At 40.8% G+C, this 18632-nt stretch overlaps 2 protein-coding genes across 5 annotated transcripts in view; one reads left to right on the top strand and one right to left on the bottom strand.

The window, feature by feature from the left end:
* Window positions 1-14670, top strand: part of JAZF1 (JAZF zinc finger 1) — a 186241-nt gene extending 171571 nt beyond the window's left edge. The window contains exons 4-5 of the mRNA XM_063153636.1: window positions 5789-5958; window positions 12307-14670. Of these exons, the coding sequence (XP_063009706.1) occupies window positions 5789-5958; window positions 12307-12483 (347 nt within the window). The 3' untranslated portion in view covers window positions 12484-14670. The remainder of the gene's footprint in view (window positions 1-5788; window positions 5959-12306) is intronic.
* Window positions 14671-15153: 483 nt separating this feature from the next.
* Window positions 15154-18632, bottom strand: part of TAX1BP1 (Tax1 binding protein 1) — a 55336-nt gene continuing 51857 nt past the window's right edge. For all 4 annotated transcript variants that reach the window (XM_063153601.1, XM_063153623.1, XM_063153616.1 and 1 more), the window contains 2 exons: window positions 16942-17027; window positions 15154-16301 (listed from right to left, as the gene is read on the bottom strand). In XM_063153601.1, the coding sequence (XP_063009671.1) occupies window positions 16100-16301; window positions 16942-17027 (288 nt within the window). In that variant the 3' untranslated portion in view covers window positions 15154-16099. The remainder of the gene's footprint in view (window positions 16302-16941; window positions 17028-18632) is intronic.

The raw sequence follows: 18632 nt of genomic DNA, 5'->3' as shown, positions 1-18632 counted from the left end.
AAAATGCCAGTGTCTGTAGCACTGCACAGTGCTCTGTTAAACCTCTCTGGGTTTTCTTCAGTTGTGTCTATATCATCTTTGTGGGCATGAATGGTAAAAGTATTTTTGAAAATGTAAGAAATTAATCTCTGGACTTTTTACAAAGGCTGAAAACCACTTTCTGTCCTCTGAGTCCCCTCTCTCCACCCACCAAAGCAAGCAAGTGACAAAGATCCTGACTTAGTGTGTCTGGATGGTTCAGTGTCTGACATTTGTTGCTGGAGTTTGCAGAGCCAGTGCATTGTGCCACCTGTACCAGCTCTCAGCTGAGAGAGTCCTGCTACAGCTTGTAGACTAAAGACTTGCATGGCTGCTGTTATTTGACTGGTTTTTGTTTCATTGCCCTGAGCATTTATTTCCTGTTCTTTATGTGAAGGAAGAATATTTCATTTTGAATGACTTGATATGTTTTTAGATCAGCAATGAGTATCAGCTGTAGGAACATTGTCCCTGCTGTGTGCATCCATGGGCATAGAGGGAAGAAGTCTGACAAATCCATAAATGTGCTTTAGTGTTAACCCAAAATTCACACAGTATTAATAAGTCACTTTTTTTATCAAGGAATCTGTCGCATTATACGGGAATGCAGAGTTCTTAACATAAGAAGTGCTCTCATAAAACTGTTTCTATGAAATACAAACTGCAAGTCTCACACGGGACAAAGTGTGAAGCTGAATTTTTATGAGAAATCCATGGAATTACCATGAACTTTTGGTGACACTAGCAATGTTGGTTCCCACTGCAGTAAGCTATTTGCTCACAGTTATTCATTGTATACTTAAATGTATGTTTCTGGTCACAGAAATAATTGGCAAGGATGTTTTGGGTTTGCTTTTCTTCATGGGAGGAGAAAGGAAGAACTCATAATGTTCTTGATCAGAGGTCAAGATAGATCCTGCTCATTAAAATGGCACACACAGCTTGTGCTGGTTTAAATCAGCTTTGTCTTTTTTCTATTTAAAGGCACAGCAGAGAAGTCCTTAGATTTGAAAAGAAATGTAGCGACAAATGCTGTGCACCTGCTATAGAACCAAGATTCATTTGAAGTTCAGGGGAAAATCCTCTGTAAATCTCACGATAGAATGAATTCACTCATGCAAGAGGCAGAATCTATCTTAGCTGAAGTGGTGTGAATACAGAATGAACCCCAGAAATATAAAAGATGAGGCCCCAGATTTTCAGCAGTGTAGCTGGGATGTTATCTGTTCCATAATGGCAAATGAATTCGCTCTCTGCAAACTATTTCTGAGCTCTTTAAAGTACTGACTTCATCTACTGGAAAACAAAAAAGTAGTAGATGGGCATTGAAGAGGTGAGATGTTTGCTGTAGGATTAATTGATATTCTCACTGATTTTGATAGGAAAACTGACTGGCAGCAGAGGTGCAGACCAAGTCTTTACAGTCAGTTTTGCTTTTTGTCAAACTACAAAGGCTTCTTACCCTGCACACAGTAATCATAATCCCTTTTGGTGCATGTCTTTACTTTTGTCTGTGACATAGACAGCTTCCTTATTTGTGATGTGTTGTTTAAATGCAGTGTGAAAATTACAAGAGAAGTAACTTGCTGGAACTCTTTGTGACCCAGTATATTTTGTGGCTTTTCATAGCAGGTAATTTTATGTGCTATCTGGCTCCAATATGGCATACTTTGTGAGCTGTGCCTAGTGGAATTCACCTCCCCTTTGAGGAGCAGTGGCATTGTCTCAGCATGGAAAATTGCAGGGGAAAAAAAGGCTGAGCTAGCATTCTTTCCTTGATTTTCTTTTGTTTCATTTTTTGATCTGCTGGGGGCAGCGCAGATGAAGTGAGTCTTTTGGCAAGGTCACTAGAATGAGGAGTGGGGAAATGGCTTTGTGGGCCAGGACTGAGGGAATATTGCATGCGAGGGCGGGTGCAATATTAAGAAGATGTTACTGAGTTATTTGGATAATAAAGCAGTGGTTTAGGTTAGGCCAAGGTAGAACTGTTTAGGGTCTCTGAATGAAAGCCAGATGATGAAACTGGATATTATGTTAAAGAGCAATGATCTAGTAAGAAGCCTCAGAAAAAGCATTGCCAGAGGAGAGGGTTTTGGTTTGGTTTTTTTTTTTCCTGTGATAGAACTAGTATTTTGTTATGATAATTATATTATATATTTTTATAGTGCCTTGCTGAAAGCATGTGCTTCTCTATCAGCCAGATGTTTAGATGCTTTTTCTTATAGAACTGTGTGTTGTCAAGTTTTGGGGGAGATTTTTTTTGCTATTCAAGCTTCTGAAGCCTAGTTCTCATATTTTTCAGTGGGAGGAACATTCAGTGTGCTTTCCAAGCGTGAGGAGGAAGGGTAGAGCCATTGGCCCACATGCTACAGGAATGGCTCAGCTCAGTGCCCTGAGGGCAGTGTGCCCCAGCAGAGCATCCTGTTTTCCATGAGCATGGCAGCATCCAAGCAGAGTTCACTCAGCAAGGCAGCTCTCTGGGACCTCTCTGAAGAGTTACTGCAAACACTGCCCCAGTCACGCAGTTGTTACACCCTGGAGCAGGCCATAGGTTAGATGCAAAGGCACTTAAATTTGGTTTTTTTTTTCTTTTTCCTTTAAAAAAAGTAAATATTTACAGATATAATTGTGAAACACCAAGCAACTTAAAAAAAAAAACAAAAACAAAAAAAAAAAAGGCAAGCAATTAACTCACTGTGTCTTGATCAAAGTGCACTGCTGCGCGCTTCCCCTCGCGCACGGCTGGTCCCGGGAACGCTGCCCAGGAGCCGGGGCAGCGCCGGCTCGGGTTGCAGTTTGTACACCTGACATGGAGCCTCCTGCTCCGCCTGGGAACGGCCTCACAGAGCCACCGTGCTCAGCCCTGCGCCGCTTAATTAAAATACCTCATCCAGGGGCTGTTTGTAATGGCAGCGCCAACCTGCGCGTTGTGCTTTTTGCTTTTCCTCTTGTTTTATTTCCCCCCTCTCCGGTGTGTTGCACGCAGTCGGTGAGGCACCACATGGGTTGCTGCTCTGACACTGACAACTGAGGAAATTAAATTCTGTGGCCGAATCGGTTAAAAGCATGACTAAATCAGTGTTGTTTTTCTATAACAACTGAAACAACATAATTCCTTTAAGGCTGAATTTTTATTGCTAATGAAATTTTTCAAGGCAGTAAATTTTTTTGCATTTTCCTTATACTAAGATCCTTTTAAATATATTTGGGGTTTCTCATTTTTATTTTTTTTTTTAAGAAAGTAGAAGCACTTGAGTTCAGTAGGACACTGTTAGATAAAAGCAGTGATAGGCTGCAGTTCCAGCTTCATATGAAGTCATACTGCACCATTAGTATTACTGTTTTGTTCAACAAGTAAATATTTATATGGTCATTCATATAAAAAAGCTCATTGTATTTATAAAATCTTAGTGACATCTGAATTTAAAAATTTAAGATAATGGAGCATTTGCTTATACTGGTTGAATAACTGCTTTGAGTCTACTAGACCAAATCTTGCATTTTTGTTAGGGTAAGCCAGTGAAAAGAAAACCATAAGGGTGGTGTGATCTCACACACACGGTTTGGACTCTTCTGTCTCTTTCACTGAGTCTACCTTTGAAGTACAGGCAAACATTTTTACAGAATTGGATCTTACTGTACAAAACTACTAGAAAAATTAAAAGGGCACCCCCTAATCCCTCTAGGGAAACATAAGGAAAGGCAAAACAGTACTGACTGCAGCTTCTTCCCACTGTGTTGTGTATCTCTTACTTTATACATCATATTGCATATTAAGTTTTAAAGAGCACTGATTGTTGCTTTATGAATGCATACTCCTTATCATCACTAAAAGGAGTGGTGTCCCTAAGAGATGTTGCACCGTTTCAAATGATGTTTTCTTCAGGAGGACAAAATCCTATTTGGGCAGAAATCACCCGCTCTTAAGGGGGCACACAACGGGGGGTGATTATAAAGACAGAAATTGTTGGTATCAGTGTTTAGAATTGTATGTTTTGTCATTCTAGGAGTGCATATGTGTGTTTACAATAGGGTTTTCTGTTTCATTTGCTTTAAAAAAAACCCCACTGAGCTAAAAGGTTTGAAAGGAACAGCTTGAGGAATTTTTTCCATCCAGATACAATCAAGGGCAGGAAATCGTAGAAGCAGAGTTGTGGTTTTGCCTCCATTTTTTTACTAGTTAATTAAACTATAACAACTCTTAACTTCATTTTAGGTTAACTGTTCCTAGAGTTCAGAAATATTTTAAGAGGTCAATAATGCTTTCTTTGGCTCTCGCTCATTGCGAGTGGGATGAGGAGCCGCAGTCGGCAGGGCAGAGTTTTCCAGATGTGCTGCAGGGCCTGTGCGTGCGCTCGTGCCGACGCTTGTCGCTGGTGGGAAGCCGTCCCTCTTTGCTCATCTGCGCTCCATCCCAGACAGATGGGAGCCGCGGGACAGAAACGTGGACAGCCTGACATCTGTCCTGCCCAAAGCTCAGGAGCCCTGGCTGCTGGCAGCTACCAGTTGCCACGTGTTGTTACTCAGTGCGGAGTCTGACTGGGAATGCTGGGGAAGGGGGAGTCCAGAGAGGCGGTACGTATGGAGTTTCAGCAGAAGCAGAAACAGCCCTAAAAACCCATTGTACTCGGCAGTGTGGGTTTTCCCTGAGAATTCAGAATGTTTTAAAGTGCCATGAGGCATCTGTCTGCGTTTTCTCCTCGGTGGGCAGGGCTGCTCAGAGCTGTGCACTGAAAGGGCACATGAGGGAAGAGCCATGCAAGTGTCACATAACTGTCTTTAATAGCGGGAGCTATTCCAGCACTCGGAGCCAAATTGTCTTTCAGCAGAAAGGATAAAATTTAGCAGAGCTGGGAAAGGGAAAGAAGAAAGGGGAGGGGAAACACAGCACCACCTCCTGCTGACACCACAGAAGTTTCCCTCGGCTTTCCCTCTCTCTCCCTCTGTGCATATATTTTCTTTTTAATCAGCTGCGGCTCTTCCCTCCCCTGCTTTTCTTTTTTCAAGTGTATTTTTACAGTTGGAATTCTGCTTTTCTAATTTCTCTTGTTTCACATTTAACTTTTTCAGAGGATTTCATTAATAGTTATTGCAATTAAAAATAATAAATAAACTCAGCACCAGCTGCTCAGATGGCTGTCTTAGCATATCTGGAACATAATGCGGTCTGTTCAGGGCAGCCACACAATGCAATTTATACCCACACCTGAGGGAATGAATTTCACAACTATAATTGCTACAATATAATTCTTATTAATGTTGTGCTATAATTCCTATTAATTCCAAAGGGCTAGTAAATGCATTAGGACTTGTCAACATATTATTTTACACTGTTTATGATCTGTAGAATTACACTCTTCAGTATTGTATTGCATAAAGAAATGCCTTAAATTCAGCTTTAATTGGAGAAGGGGAGGGAGCACATTTTCCGTTAGGGCACTGGGAAAGATCCTGGATCCTGGTGTTTGAGAAGCAATGAAACTGCATTTTAAAATCAGTCCTTTGAACTTTCTGTGCCGTGCAGTTAACAGTTTATGAAGATATATTAATAATGCCTATCCTGGTTATTAGAAAAAGAACCACTGGTGTCTTTATGAAGGAATAAATAACTACAAGAAAGATACGGTTGTAAAATTTAAAATAACTGTCTTCAGAAAAGACAAAAGTGGGGAAATTACAAGTCATTGTGGCTGATGTAATAAATGCAGAATGGGCTATCTCACTGTGCTCTTATTTATTCTCGTTTTATCTGACTACCCTGCTTTTCTAGGTAGTGAATATGATGAAGAGGAAGTAGACTATGAAGAATCAGACAGTGATGAGTCCTGGACTACAGAAAGTGCTATCAGCTCTGAAGCTATCCTTAGTTCAATGTGCATGAATGGAGGGGATGAGAAACCTTTTGCCTGTCCTGTTCCTGGATGTAAAAAAAGATATAAGGTAAGTAGTAGTGCAGACCTACCTCGTTTCCTGCTGTTGTAGGTGGTGGGGAAAGCCTCTAAAATCAGTTTGCGCTCTTCTCACTTAATAGATATTCACAATTATTTTTGTGATATTTTAGCAGAATATTTTATCCACTAGTTTCCTCTCAAGCACAGCCAGGTTTATCGGTTTTACAAGGGATGACTGCCTGTCAAGAAAGATTACGTATTGCAACTCTTGCTTTACATGAGCAAAAGCTTTTAATGAGCTTTCTGTTATTTAGACAAATTAATTGCAGAGTGCCAGAGGTACTACAAGCAAGATAGTCTCCTGGGTCCCCTTCAGAAACATGAAATGAAAAGCTTCTGTCCATCTGTGCCAGGAACAATTCCTTCTGCTTAACTCCTAGATACACTGCCTCCTCTTTAGTGAGACAGTGCATTTTCTGTTAAAGATGATGTGTGGAATGTGGTGGTTAACATCGTGCAAGTCAGAATTCACCTTGGGAAGGCAGAGCCTTGCAGAAATTCTGGCATCATTCTGTCCTGGGTCCAAGTTCCCATGGCACATTTACACAGCCATCAGTGACCCCACACGTATCCCCTTGTGTGACACCCTGGGAAACAATTCCCTGACACCCCCACCCTGCCCCGTTCTTTAATTGCTCTCCATCATGAGAAATTTCTGTGTTTTTTATGTGAGTGAAGCATTTCTAAACTGGAACCTTGAGCTTGCCAATGTAGAACATGCCAGGATGCTACAGGAGTGTTGCTTCAGTACAGACAGATGAAATTGTGTGGAACATCTTGCAGTTCAGTATGGCATTCTCTAACCACTGACATAATGGAAGTAGTGGGTGAGCACACTTCCTCTAAGTTGTTTTCTAAAGTTTTTGCATGAACTACTGGAAAATCCAACTGTACACCCTAGAAAAACCATGGTGGCTGGGTTGGTTGTATTTTATGGCTTGTCCTTTAAATAACTGGTAAGTAGGGACTTAAAAGAGAGCAGAAGTATGAAATAGAGGAAGGCCAATAGCATTTGAGATAAAACAGCTGTGCCAAGAATGGAAAGCCCGTGCATGAAACCATGTAGTGGATGAAAGCCTGTTTCAGTGATGCTGCAGCAGCTCCCATAGCAGCAAATCACAAGACTCAGGTTCCTGTACAGACCACTTAACCCTGACAACACTGTTTCATAAAGCAAGAACAAGAAAGCAGTGTGCTCGTTTCTCAGGGACATGCAAGTCTTTTTGCTGAGATTATCCTGAACTATATAGTGTTTATTCTCCAGTTACAGGAAAAACTGAACACCGTCTCCAGGGCCAGGGCAGAGGGAAAGATGGTTTTGGACTACTTGCAAGCATTACTTTGCAGATAAACTCCCATTACTGAAGATCAGTACTTTCCTTGCGTGTGGCAGGAGCTGTGCCAGACAGAGGGTATGGTATAAAAAGCTAAATCCCCTAGCTCAGGAAGCAAACAAGCCATGGTGATTGTTAGAAGTCGTGTGCCCAGAGGGCATCTATGCATTGCAGAAAACATTCGCTTAATGGAAAGTCTGGAAGGAGAACCCTGTAATTTGCTATATCCTGTCTGTTCTCTGTTTGACTGCCAGCCCTCTGTCTTTTTATTGCCCAAATGAGCAAGCTGTTTGTGCCTGCTCCTGCTATCTCACTACCTTCATCTCAAATGCATGAGGACTGTCTATAAGGGATATCTTGTACACCATTAATGGTAGACCAGCCAGGCAGGGGAACAAATTAATGACCCTTAGAGGGGCTGACAGAGAACAGCAGTAAATAAAAAGTACCGTATTCTTGTAAGAGACTCACCTCTGTTTAGTCCTGATAGAAAAGCACATTTCCTTAAACTCTGCCTCACCTCATTTCTCTTTTCTGTGGGCTCTGTTTCCTCCCTTTTTTATTTTCAGCCTATGTTTTTTCTTTTTGCATTTTTATCTTTGTTTCCTTCCTTTTAGCTTTGTGTCAGCTGTGTTTCTTGTTTCCTCTTTATCTTCCTTCTGCTTAACCCGCTTGTCTGACGGAGTCTGGGTAGGGAGTCCTGTGATCAAAGCACTGGGATTTTCTGGTGGGTACTGGATAATCACAGTCAGGACTGTAAAACAATTATAGTGCTCCAAACAGGAACACAGACATGCACATACAGTAATTGCCAGGCTCACTTTACGGCTGAGAAAGGATGCATTCCTTTAGGGAGAGAGGAGGAAAGGAGGATATACACAGTTTTCTTTTGTCTGGCCTTAGGTGACGTAAGTTTGAGAAGCAGAATGGTATTTTTAGAGATTTTATTTGAATTTCAGTACTACTTAAAGGACCCAGTAGGGATGGGGCACCTTTTTACAAACAATGTTCAAGGATAAGAGATGGCCTCTGCACTGAAAAGTCATTATGGAAAGGTAAATAAGACAAGAATGAGTACAACAAACACTCCAGAGGAACGGGCTGGGGTGGACAATGGAAACTGTAAGGAGAACATGTTTATACACAGGCCCAGATGTGTATCAGAAGCCCCCGCTGGCCTCCTGCCCAGCTGCTGTCTCCTGGCGCTTTCCCATAGGCAGTGCAAATAGTCATAAAGATTTCGTCGTTCTTCAGGAACTTTAAAATTATTTTGCTTACAACATATTTTGGTAGTCTGTATAGTGTGGCAGAGATTTTCTTGAGAAGCCACAGATCCTGGGAGAAATATTTTTCTTTAAGTTACATGTGGGATAGTCAGAAACATCTGAATAAACCTGACGTACACTGACTTCTAGATGCTTTACACACAAGTCTTTGAACTAATTTCTGAAGCTTGCTTTCTTCTTTAATTATGCTTATTGAGGTAGAGAAGAAGTTATATTTACTTTCTAGTTTTCCATTTATGGGTAATTTTTCTTCCTGTGATTCATCTTTGATGCCTGAAATTTGATTTTTAGAAAATCATCTATGTGATTCCAGGGAACCCAAAGGTATAATCCTTGTTTCTGTCGAGTTCACCCTCACCAGACTTTGGATTCGTATCCAAATTTAGATGCCCTGTCCAGAAGTGTATGGTTATTGAGTAGTTAATGTGCTTTGCAAAATACCACCTTGTAGGAGTTAAAATGGGGATTTATGAAAGTGTTGATTAGTTTTCCTTTGATTCAGTACCCCTGAGTGGTCTTTAGCTCTGGAGAAGGACTTTGAAAATGTGGTTAAGATGTAGATAAACTTACTCAGGCAACATCCAAAGAGCAAATGAAGTTTGAAACATAGTAGATACAACAAACCCCACAAATAATTCATATATGCTAGTGTAGAGAAAACCGTTGAGTATTTGTCCTAAATTCTCTAGTTTGTGCAAAAATTAGTAATAAAAAGAATAACACATTTCAGTGCATGCAGAATGTAGCTTATATCCATGACTTTTCTTGGCCTTGGGAAGGAAGAGAAGGGGTACCTTCCAAGGCTGCTGAGGCACTGGGAAGTGCCTCAGTGCTGAGGCACTGTCTGGCAGGTGAAAGGATGAAGGTCCTGTCAGGTGGCACAAACCCCCAGGAAGGCTGACCTATGAGTGGTGAAACTCAGCAGAGCTTAGGGAAGGAGAATATTGAAGTGAGAAGGAAGCAAGGGAATTTACTTGAAAGAAAGGAGGAAGCCAGAGCTTGCAAGCCAAGCAGAGGAACTGGACCCACAAAGAAGACTTTGGGATGAAGAGCCAAGAGTACAAAAACATGTATGAATGTCCAAGACTAAAACAAGAAATCTCTCAAATCATCCTTTTGAGATGTCTTTTCCTACTTAAAGTCGGAAAAGTTCTCTGCAGTGTAGTGCCTTTGTGAATCCTGCCGTGCAAAAGGGGCCCTGCCCAGCAAGAGACTTTGTGTCCTTGCAAACCAGGTAGTGCCAGTCTAAACTTCTCTATCGCCTCCTGATCTGGTCCCAGGTTAATAATTGTTTCCTCCTGTTCAAGATTTTTAGAGTGCCCTTCTCTATGGCCATCTTCTTCCTCAATCATCTGTGAGAGTAAATAGTGAGCAACCTAAGTAACCAGAGCAATAAAAGTGATGTACGAGTTTGGCCATGGCTTTTGCTGCACCTCAGCAAACTCAGCCCAGACGTACAACAAAGTGTTTACATTGCAGCAGTGGAAAAAGTGCCGAAGAGTCACTGTAATTCTAACAACAGTTTCCTTTTAGACAGAAGTACAGGTCAAATTTCACATTACACAAGTTCCTTATGTTCTATGTGGTTACTGTTTGTCAAACCTTCCATGGCCCAATTCATTCCTTTAGGTTTATGCTTTAGCATCTCCTTAAATTTTGCTGCCTGAAAATACTTTCTCCCCTTTCACCAAGGAATGGGTGTACTGGGGCTGATGGATCATTAAAAAACCTGGATCAGGAGAAGAGTACCATTGACATGGAATAGTGAGGGAATTTGTGATTGCAGATTTATGGCATCTGTAGCAATTGATAGTAGCTCAAAAGTATCTAGAAGAGATTTCTTAAAAAAATTAAAACAAGAACAGGTTTTTGTTAGGCAAATATTGTTATTATAGGTAATAGGGCTTGTTTTAAAAATTTCAGTGCAGAAGCAGAAGTTTAGCAGGTGACCCCAGATTTTCTCCTCTTTAGAAGGCACAGGTCCTTAAAGGTACACAGATGACGACAGACACCTTATGAAGTCCTCCTGCCACCCAGTGACAGTCCTGGCCCCCTCACCCCAATGGCCCTGTGGGTGCATCCAAAAGCTGCCCCAGGATTTCAAATTAGTTGCAGGGAATTCACTTGAGTCTTCTTGAGGCTGATGTGTAGCTTTGAGGTGCTCTTGGGTTGTGCTAGAGCTTTCTGCCTCCTCTGAGTGCTCTGCACCCAGACAAACCCTGCCCTGATGGCTCGTGTTCCTGTGTCTGGTTGGTGTTGGAGGTGGGGGATTCTCAGCTCCCACGTCTCCAGGAGACAGCAGTGCAGGGGCTGTCCAGAATTTTTAAGGGTGTAAAGGACAATTCAGAGGCTGGATTTGCAACTTCAGGTGAGGAGTCACTGCCTGGATGCTCTGGAGAAGAGGAGCATGAATCTGTGGGAGGAGCAGTTGCTTGCAGTCTTGCACCTCTTTTCCAGGGTGGATAATTGAGACAGTTTTTCTGTGAGTTCCAAGCTGGAGCTTCTACTTACTGTAAGCTGCACATTGAAAAAACTTGTTGTTTAAAGAGCCAAGGGAACTTCCTGTTACGTGTAACACCAGGCAGTCGTTCAGCAAAGACAAAATCCCTAAGACCTAATTTAGTGGATTGTTTAATATGCAGGCTGTTAGTTGATGTTAGCTTTTTAGCTTTTTCTTTTCTATTTTATTAATCTTTAAAAAAATACTGAGATACATATCTGTAATCTTTTAGAGAGAACACAGGACAGCCTTGGAACTGTCTCTTTTTGTCACAAACACTATCTTCTTCAGTTTCATCCTAGGAGAAGCTCAAATGAAAGACAGTATGCCTTTGCTTATTCATCCAAAAATCAGAGCTCTTTTAGTGGGAGCAGATGAGAGACTCCAGTATACTCCACAGAACAGTATCAGAACAGCTGCTGAGATCACAACAGCTTCTTCCATTTTTTTGTCAGAAATATGTGAAAAGGAAGACAGATTAATTACTTTGAATTATGTTTAGTAAGGTTTTTTGGTTGACATGGCAGAAGTGTGGCCTGTTTCCCACCCTTGCCAGTGTAACAGGGTGTGTGTTGTGTTGCTGTGTTTTGCACTAGTGGGGATAAGCTCTCCACTTTGAGCTGTGGAGCATTCCCAAACAATAGCTATTTTGAAGACAGCTTCTCTGGATTATTTTTAAGTGTCCTGTGTAACTTTTTTGAGTTAAGCATTCCCTGCAGTTATTTCTTTGGAGGCAATGTGTAAACGATCAGAATTTGCTGGAGCTAAAAGATGTATCTACAAACAATGACACAAAACAGAACAGACACACCATGGGGGAGTCTCAGCTCTTTAAAGAGGTGTGACCCGAGTTTTCATGCCAATTCTTTGTTTGCTTGTAAATGAACCTCTGAATAAGATTTGTCAGTGCTATATGAAAAAGATGTCAGGATGCAAAGAGCAACCATGTGTGAGTCCATTAAATGGTATTCTTTGGGAAGTGACGTCTATTGGGAGATAAAAACCAGGATTAGCCAGGTAGGTAAGTTTTGAAATTATTTTCCTTGTCCCATCTGGTACCCTGGGAGTGCAGCCCATGTGTAATACCCAGTGGGAGCTGCTGGCTCCTGGCAGTTACAGGATTTTGCTCATGACATTGATCCATTTTCAGGTTTTAACTGGAAGCAGAGCCCGTGTCAGCCCACCTGAGCACTGACATTTTCCCTTCTCCCTCACAGAATGTGAACGGTATCAAGTACCACGCCAAGAACGGCCACCGAACACAAATCCGCGTACGCAAACCATTCAAATGTCGCTGTGGAAAGAGTTACAAGACAGCTCAGGGCCTGCGGCACCACACAATCAATTTCCATCCCCCCGTGTCTGCTGAGATCATCAGGAAGATGCAGCAATAACATGCTGGTCACAAATGTGCCAAGAAATCCTCACCAGCAGTTGCTGATTTTGAGAACAGCCACCTTTTTCAGGGGAAGCACTCAGCAACCCTTTCAAAAAATTAAATGCATGCTTTAAAATTTTCTGTAATTTTGGAATGATGTATCTTTGTAGAGTTAATGATTTTGTACATTTGCACATGTTATCATCTTACCCATTTTCATTACTTTGAGATAAGGTGCTATAAAAGCTATAGGTTCTTCAGAACATTTTTCTCCAAAAAAAAGAAAAAAAATAAGAACTAGGGGGACGTTGCGTATTTAGTTGTACTGACGTGTGGGACAGGAGCGCGAGGAGGAGAGCTTGGCACTGACATCCTTTCAAGATTGTAATGTGATGAAGACTTTCGATGCATCTGTCAATGTGTGTGCAAAACCAAAACAGTACAGCCCTCATCAAACTATAGTTAACATGCCTTACATAACGGAGTTATCAGTGGAGTAGCAAGTCTTTTAGGTAATGGAAATATAAATAAGAAAGAATGTTTAACATAATATGCTAAAAATATTTTCATACTTAAATAACATACATAAAAAGGTGTGCTTGCTGTATTTTATATTATCTTGCAAATCTTTTTTTTTTTTCTCCCTCTTGAAATGCTGAAAACCTTGCCATTCGAACTAGTAAACAATCACTTTAGTGTTAGCAATTACATTTTTTTCTCTGTACAAGATGTCATATTATGTTCATGCCCATCAAACTTTTGAGGACCAATATCCCAGTCCAACTAAATATTTACCCCTGAACTATCTGTTAGAAAGACACTTGGAAATACTTAAGTGCAAATTTATGTGTGTGTGAGAAACAATTATCTTCATCTCAGATGAAGTTTTGAAGCACTTTGTAGTTCTCTATTGCCAACAGATTTAATGTTTTATGTGTTGCCAATTCTTGCAACTACTGTACGAGCATGTGCTGCAGTTGCAAATAAAAATGAGAAATTCAGCGCATGGTTTAAGGAGGTCCGTTAGTTGTGCTAAGGGAGTTCTAATGCCTCTCCCTCACGTTCATTGTGTTTTCAGATTTTCTTTGTGCATTTTTTGCTTCTCATTGTAGGTCACCGCATTCCATTTGGAAGTCTCTGTTTAGCTTTACAATTAATTTTGCTGAAATATGACATTTGAGCCTTATCGAAGATTAAGTGCTTCTTGCAGCAGGTGGTCAGAGACTGACTTAAAAGCCAACATGAGAGCGCTTCGTGTCTGGACCATACCTGAACATTTGTTGCTTGCCATCCTGCCTTGAGCATTCTTCTCACAAGTGCTATTCCTGGAGTTCAGCTGGCCAGGAGCAGAGGTGGGCGCCCTCCACCAGCCCTAGCCTGAACACTCCTTTGCCTGGCAAGGGTGTAGGAGGAACTCCCAGTTTTAACAGTCATCGCCTTGGCTTGGTTCCTGTTCTTTTAAGTGCAAAAGAAAGCTCACATAAAGGAGGAAGGAGCTTTCTCTATTTTTTTTCCAAAGCTTTAAATGAAAACTTTGTAAGGATGACAATTACCTTTTCTCCAGCAGAGTAAAAGTCTCATTAAAACACGTAAGAACCATCCTAATGAGTAAGTGTTTAGAACAGCCAAAGTGAAGCGAAACATCCCTCTCTCAGATGCCAGAGAGGTGACCGTGACAGCCAGGTTTAAAGGATGATCCAGACATGAGTTACTGGTACACACAAGGCCCCAAGTGGCCACTTCCCACCTTCTGCAGCTTTGGCAACAGATCTGGCCAGCAAACACCTTTTGGCTCTGCTCCTAGTGCAAGAACTACAGGCTGGGCGAGTTCGTTCAACAGCTAAACAGTTGTAAAACGTCATTGTTGCATGTAAATTCCTTTCAACTATAAAACTGAAATTCCAGTTTCTATTTACCTATTCATTGTGACAGTATTATTAAACAGGTAAAGATGGGACTATTTTGTTATACTGTGTATAGTGAATGTATTGTACTGTGTCTGTGAAAAGTGTGCTTTAAATTATATTTTCATATGTTTTGTTGGGGACAAAGTACTTTAAGTTTGAAAGTGACAGAGGTTTGTTTTAGAACTGAAGGCAACTTAAAGAATTCCTGTCAGGAAAGCTGCTTATAAATGTAAATCAAATCACATTTAAAATAAACTGCCTCTGACCTAAAAAGACTGCTCTTTTCTCATTCCTAACCTAAAGTTAAGTTCTTGGGCTGTGTATAGTCTTTTATTTGTTTATTTTACTTTGGTATCCTCAAACTCTTGAAGCCTGTTCTAACTGTTTTCATCTGCTGTTGAGTTACAGTAAGAAAAAAATCCATGCTTTACCTCAGGCCAGCCCTTGGTATGAAGCTCCCAGTTACAAAAATCTTTATACTGCAAATGGCACGTGAGCATTGATGAGTTGCTGCTGCCCAGGACACTGCAATTCATACACGTCATGCAGTTTTTAGTTAACTCCTGCATTAACTGGATATTGTAAGTGTTCAGGAGGGAACTGCAGTCAACAGAGGCTATTCTAAGCCTTAATCCCAGAGTCTGTCTCTCAAAGAAAGAACACAAACAGATGTGAATAGCAACCCTTTGCCATAAAATGCTGAGTCATCATTTACTCCTTAGTGAAGTCTATACTCTGTTTAATTTCAAAATGAGCAGCAGGGAAAACAGACCACTGACTCCATGAATAATTCTGCTTTTAATGTAACAAGACTACTGTACAGCAAGTGGGAAGCAAATTTACTTAATACAGTTAAAGTAAATATAAAATGTTTAGATATACACACGTGGTTTTACTTATTGGAAAGAAATACATAAAGTTAAAACGCAAAACGTTTTAAAAGCCAGAAGGAACACAATCCACTGTTGTGAAAACAGAACAATATTTTCTACCGAATAAAACTGCAACATAATGGCAATGACTTTTTTAAACAATTACTTGTAGGCATTTAAGCACAGCAGTCTCTTTCAACTCAAAACCACTGCCTGAAAGTATAACATACCTCATTTAATGTTATTCCTTAAGGCAAACATTCTGCATGTGAAACTGAAGTATTTACCAATCCTCTTGTTGCAAGCCTGGAATCTCACAGTACATGCATCTACATCTCAGAAATGTACTAGAAAACTATATTTTCATAGGTAAGTAATGTAACTTTCCAATTTCAGTGTTACTCAGAGAAAAACTACGTGGATTTGCTAGAAGAGACACCTGCTTATTACATTTTTAATTGTGCCTCAGTTATCAAGGTTAAGAGAAACCACAGGTGGTTTTGGTGATGTTTTTTACATGTAGCTGAAGAACACCATGAAGCCGGTCTCATTTTTTCTGAGGCTCAGTCATTCCTGTGTCCTTAGGCATTCCACTAAGTAGGGGAAGAAATTCCACTAAGTAGGGGAATAAATAGCTACATACACAACAAAGTGAGGGGTTGTGGGTTTCCTTAGTACAGTGTTAGGCAGAGAGAGAAGATAACCCCATAGCAGCTTACAGCCATGGCTCCCATTAGAGTACATGAGCTTTTAATCAGAATTTTGCACTGTTACAGAAAGCTGCACTGCTTTTGTTTTGGAGATGGACTACTCAAAGTGGTGGGGCTTTAAGCTACACTGCAAAACAAAGTATTTAATCGAAATTTAATACGTTCTGATCAAAGTGCGTCTGGACGTGCCTCTCGAAGCCTTGCTGGTCGTAGTCGGGCGGGAACTGCTCGCTGCACATGGGACAAACCTTCCAGTGGCTCTCAACGTGCTCCTCAAACTTGCTCTGGTCGTAGTTTGGGGGAAACATCACATCACAGAGAGGGCATTTCTTCTGCACATCAAAACTTCGCGAGGAGGTGAAGAGGAAGGAAAAGGGGAACAGTTTATTTCTATTTATTCTGTTAATGCAAACTAAAAGCAGGATCCTGCTGCCAGCGACATTCAGAACTTTACTACCAACTTCAATTTGAGTGGACTTTGTATCCAAGTATCATCCAGTTCATTTAAATGTTTCTCCAAAAGCACTCAATACAGTCAGAGTAGTTTCACATGCAAATTCCAAAATAACCTGGCATTTTAAAAGCAACATAATTTTGACCTTACTCCAGCTACCACTGAATACAAATCTATTGAATGCCTTAATGGCCAAACAGTTTCATGGGAAACCACTCTCTCTGCTCATAAATGCTTGCTCTTGGCAAACATAACACTTTATAAAAGCTCTAAACTTAGGTTCACAATTAGGTTGGCAAGAGAGGGGAAAAAACAAAAGTTATTCATTCATTTACTAAAAAATTTGTCAAAATTCCATCAAAGGTATAGCATGAACAGCCTGCCCTGTCTCACGGCATATACTGTGCCAGTTAATTGTAAACCAAACACTCATTAAAAATGCTCTGTAGCTTTTCACCTGCACCCCCACCCTTGGGTAGTTCCACAGAAACCTCTCCATGCCCTTAAAGACCAACACAAGATAACATCTACCTGGAATCAAAGCAGAAGCCTGTGCCCCGCTCACGCAAGAGTAGACTTGGAGGATCAGGAGCAGAAGGTACAGTGTTGTCATCATCCTATTGAAAAGAGAAAGTATTTTAAAGGCTAACCCCTATCAAAACAAAGGGGTTTTTTTAACTCAATATGCATTTTTGTCACAAACCCAGATGAAATATACTTTCACTCTGAAATTTCTGCAGCCTAAGTTTTACTTTTGTACATCTTGGCTCTACTCTGCAATTCAACAATGGAGCACAAAATGGAGTAATTTCAAGGCAGAAATATAGATACACTGCAAGATTTTTGGAACTCCAACTCCCACCTCATTTTCCTTTTTTTTCTCAAAGATGCATTAAAAGCAACAGCTAGGAATTATTTAGCTGATCTGCAAAAAATGATGTGTGAAGGAGCACATATGCTGTGTTTTGTTTTTTACAGATAACCCATATGCAAACATACATTTAGGCTAGCGTACTTTCCCCTTACGAACGGTTAATGGAAACAGGGAAGGATGTGAAATTTCCTCAATATTCTTCTGACAACACCTGTTTGGTTTCAACCATTTAACATTTCCATTAAGCAGGCAGTGGGGCCTGCTATGACGAGAAGCTGGCAACAAACATAATCTTGCAGTTTGTTTGCTTTGCACCTGCAGTGAAAAGGGCATATGAGTTTTAAAACTCATCAGTTGTTCCTTTTGTCATGAAGGAGACAGGATAGATGTATTAAGAAAGAAAAACTATTTTGGTTTAAGTACTCTCATGCTACAATGCTACATCTTGTACAAAAACACAACAAATTTGCTGAATACCAGACTGAAGCACACCAGGACTTAACCAAGAAAATTAATGTGCATCTTCCATCAGTAAAACAGCTCCACTACAAACACAGGCAGTTAATTTCTTAAGTATAATGACTTTCCCCCTCCTTCCCCCCTTTTATTTTTTTTAAGGCACGAGGCAAGATAAAATTATTTACAGCCTTTGCCCTCTCTTTCAGCTTCTGGCAAGTGTGGTACCCTACTACATCCAAATGTAACCTTCCTCCTTGTTCCTTTTTAAGAAACATCTGAAGAAAAGGACGATGCTTTCCTCTGTATAGGCACACCTGCACTGTCCTACACAGCTGCCCTGCAAGAACTCTCTTCAACGCAAGGCAAGCACATGTAAAAGCTTTTGGAATGTCCTAGGGCTCCAGCCTTCTCATGGCCCAGTTCCCCTAATTGAGAAATTCATACTGTGTGTTCCTTACAGCAGCTTCTGACCCAGGCCCTGTACAAGAATGTCAACACTAAGTATGTACTGATACTACCCTGTTAGGATACAGAACGTCTGTCTCTTCAGTGTACTTTTGCTCTTGGCAAAGTCACAGGGATCAGTTCTTAACCTTTTGGGATGCCTAACCCACACAAGAAGAATGCAAATGTCTCTGTGTTGAGCTGACCTCACAGAGATGTTACAGAGATTACTCTGTAACCACGGCATGGCCAAACAGGAACCATGAGAACTTCATCTTAGTCTGAGAGGACTTCCCAGCTATTCTAATTACAAGTTACAGTAAACACTACACAGTCACCAAAAACTAAAAATTCTCATGCAGCACTCTGGGGTAACTTGGAATTTCTGGAAAACAGAGAAGGTACCATTGTATTGGGCTCCAACAATTGTCTACTTCTGGCATTT

Source organism: Melospiza melodia, chromosome 1 (genome assembly GCF_035770615.1).
Source record: "Melospiza melodia melodia isolate bMelMel2 chromosome 1, bMelMel2.pri, whole genome shotgun sequence".
NCBI lineage: Eukaryota > Metazoa > Chordata > Aves > Passeriformes > Passerellidae > Melospiza > Melospiza melodia.
This window is presented reverse-complemented; position numbering and strand designations above follow the sequence as displayed.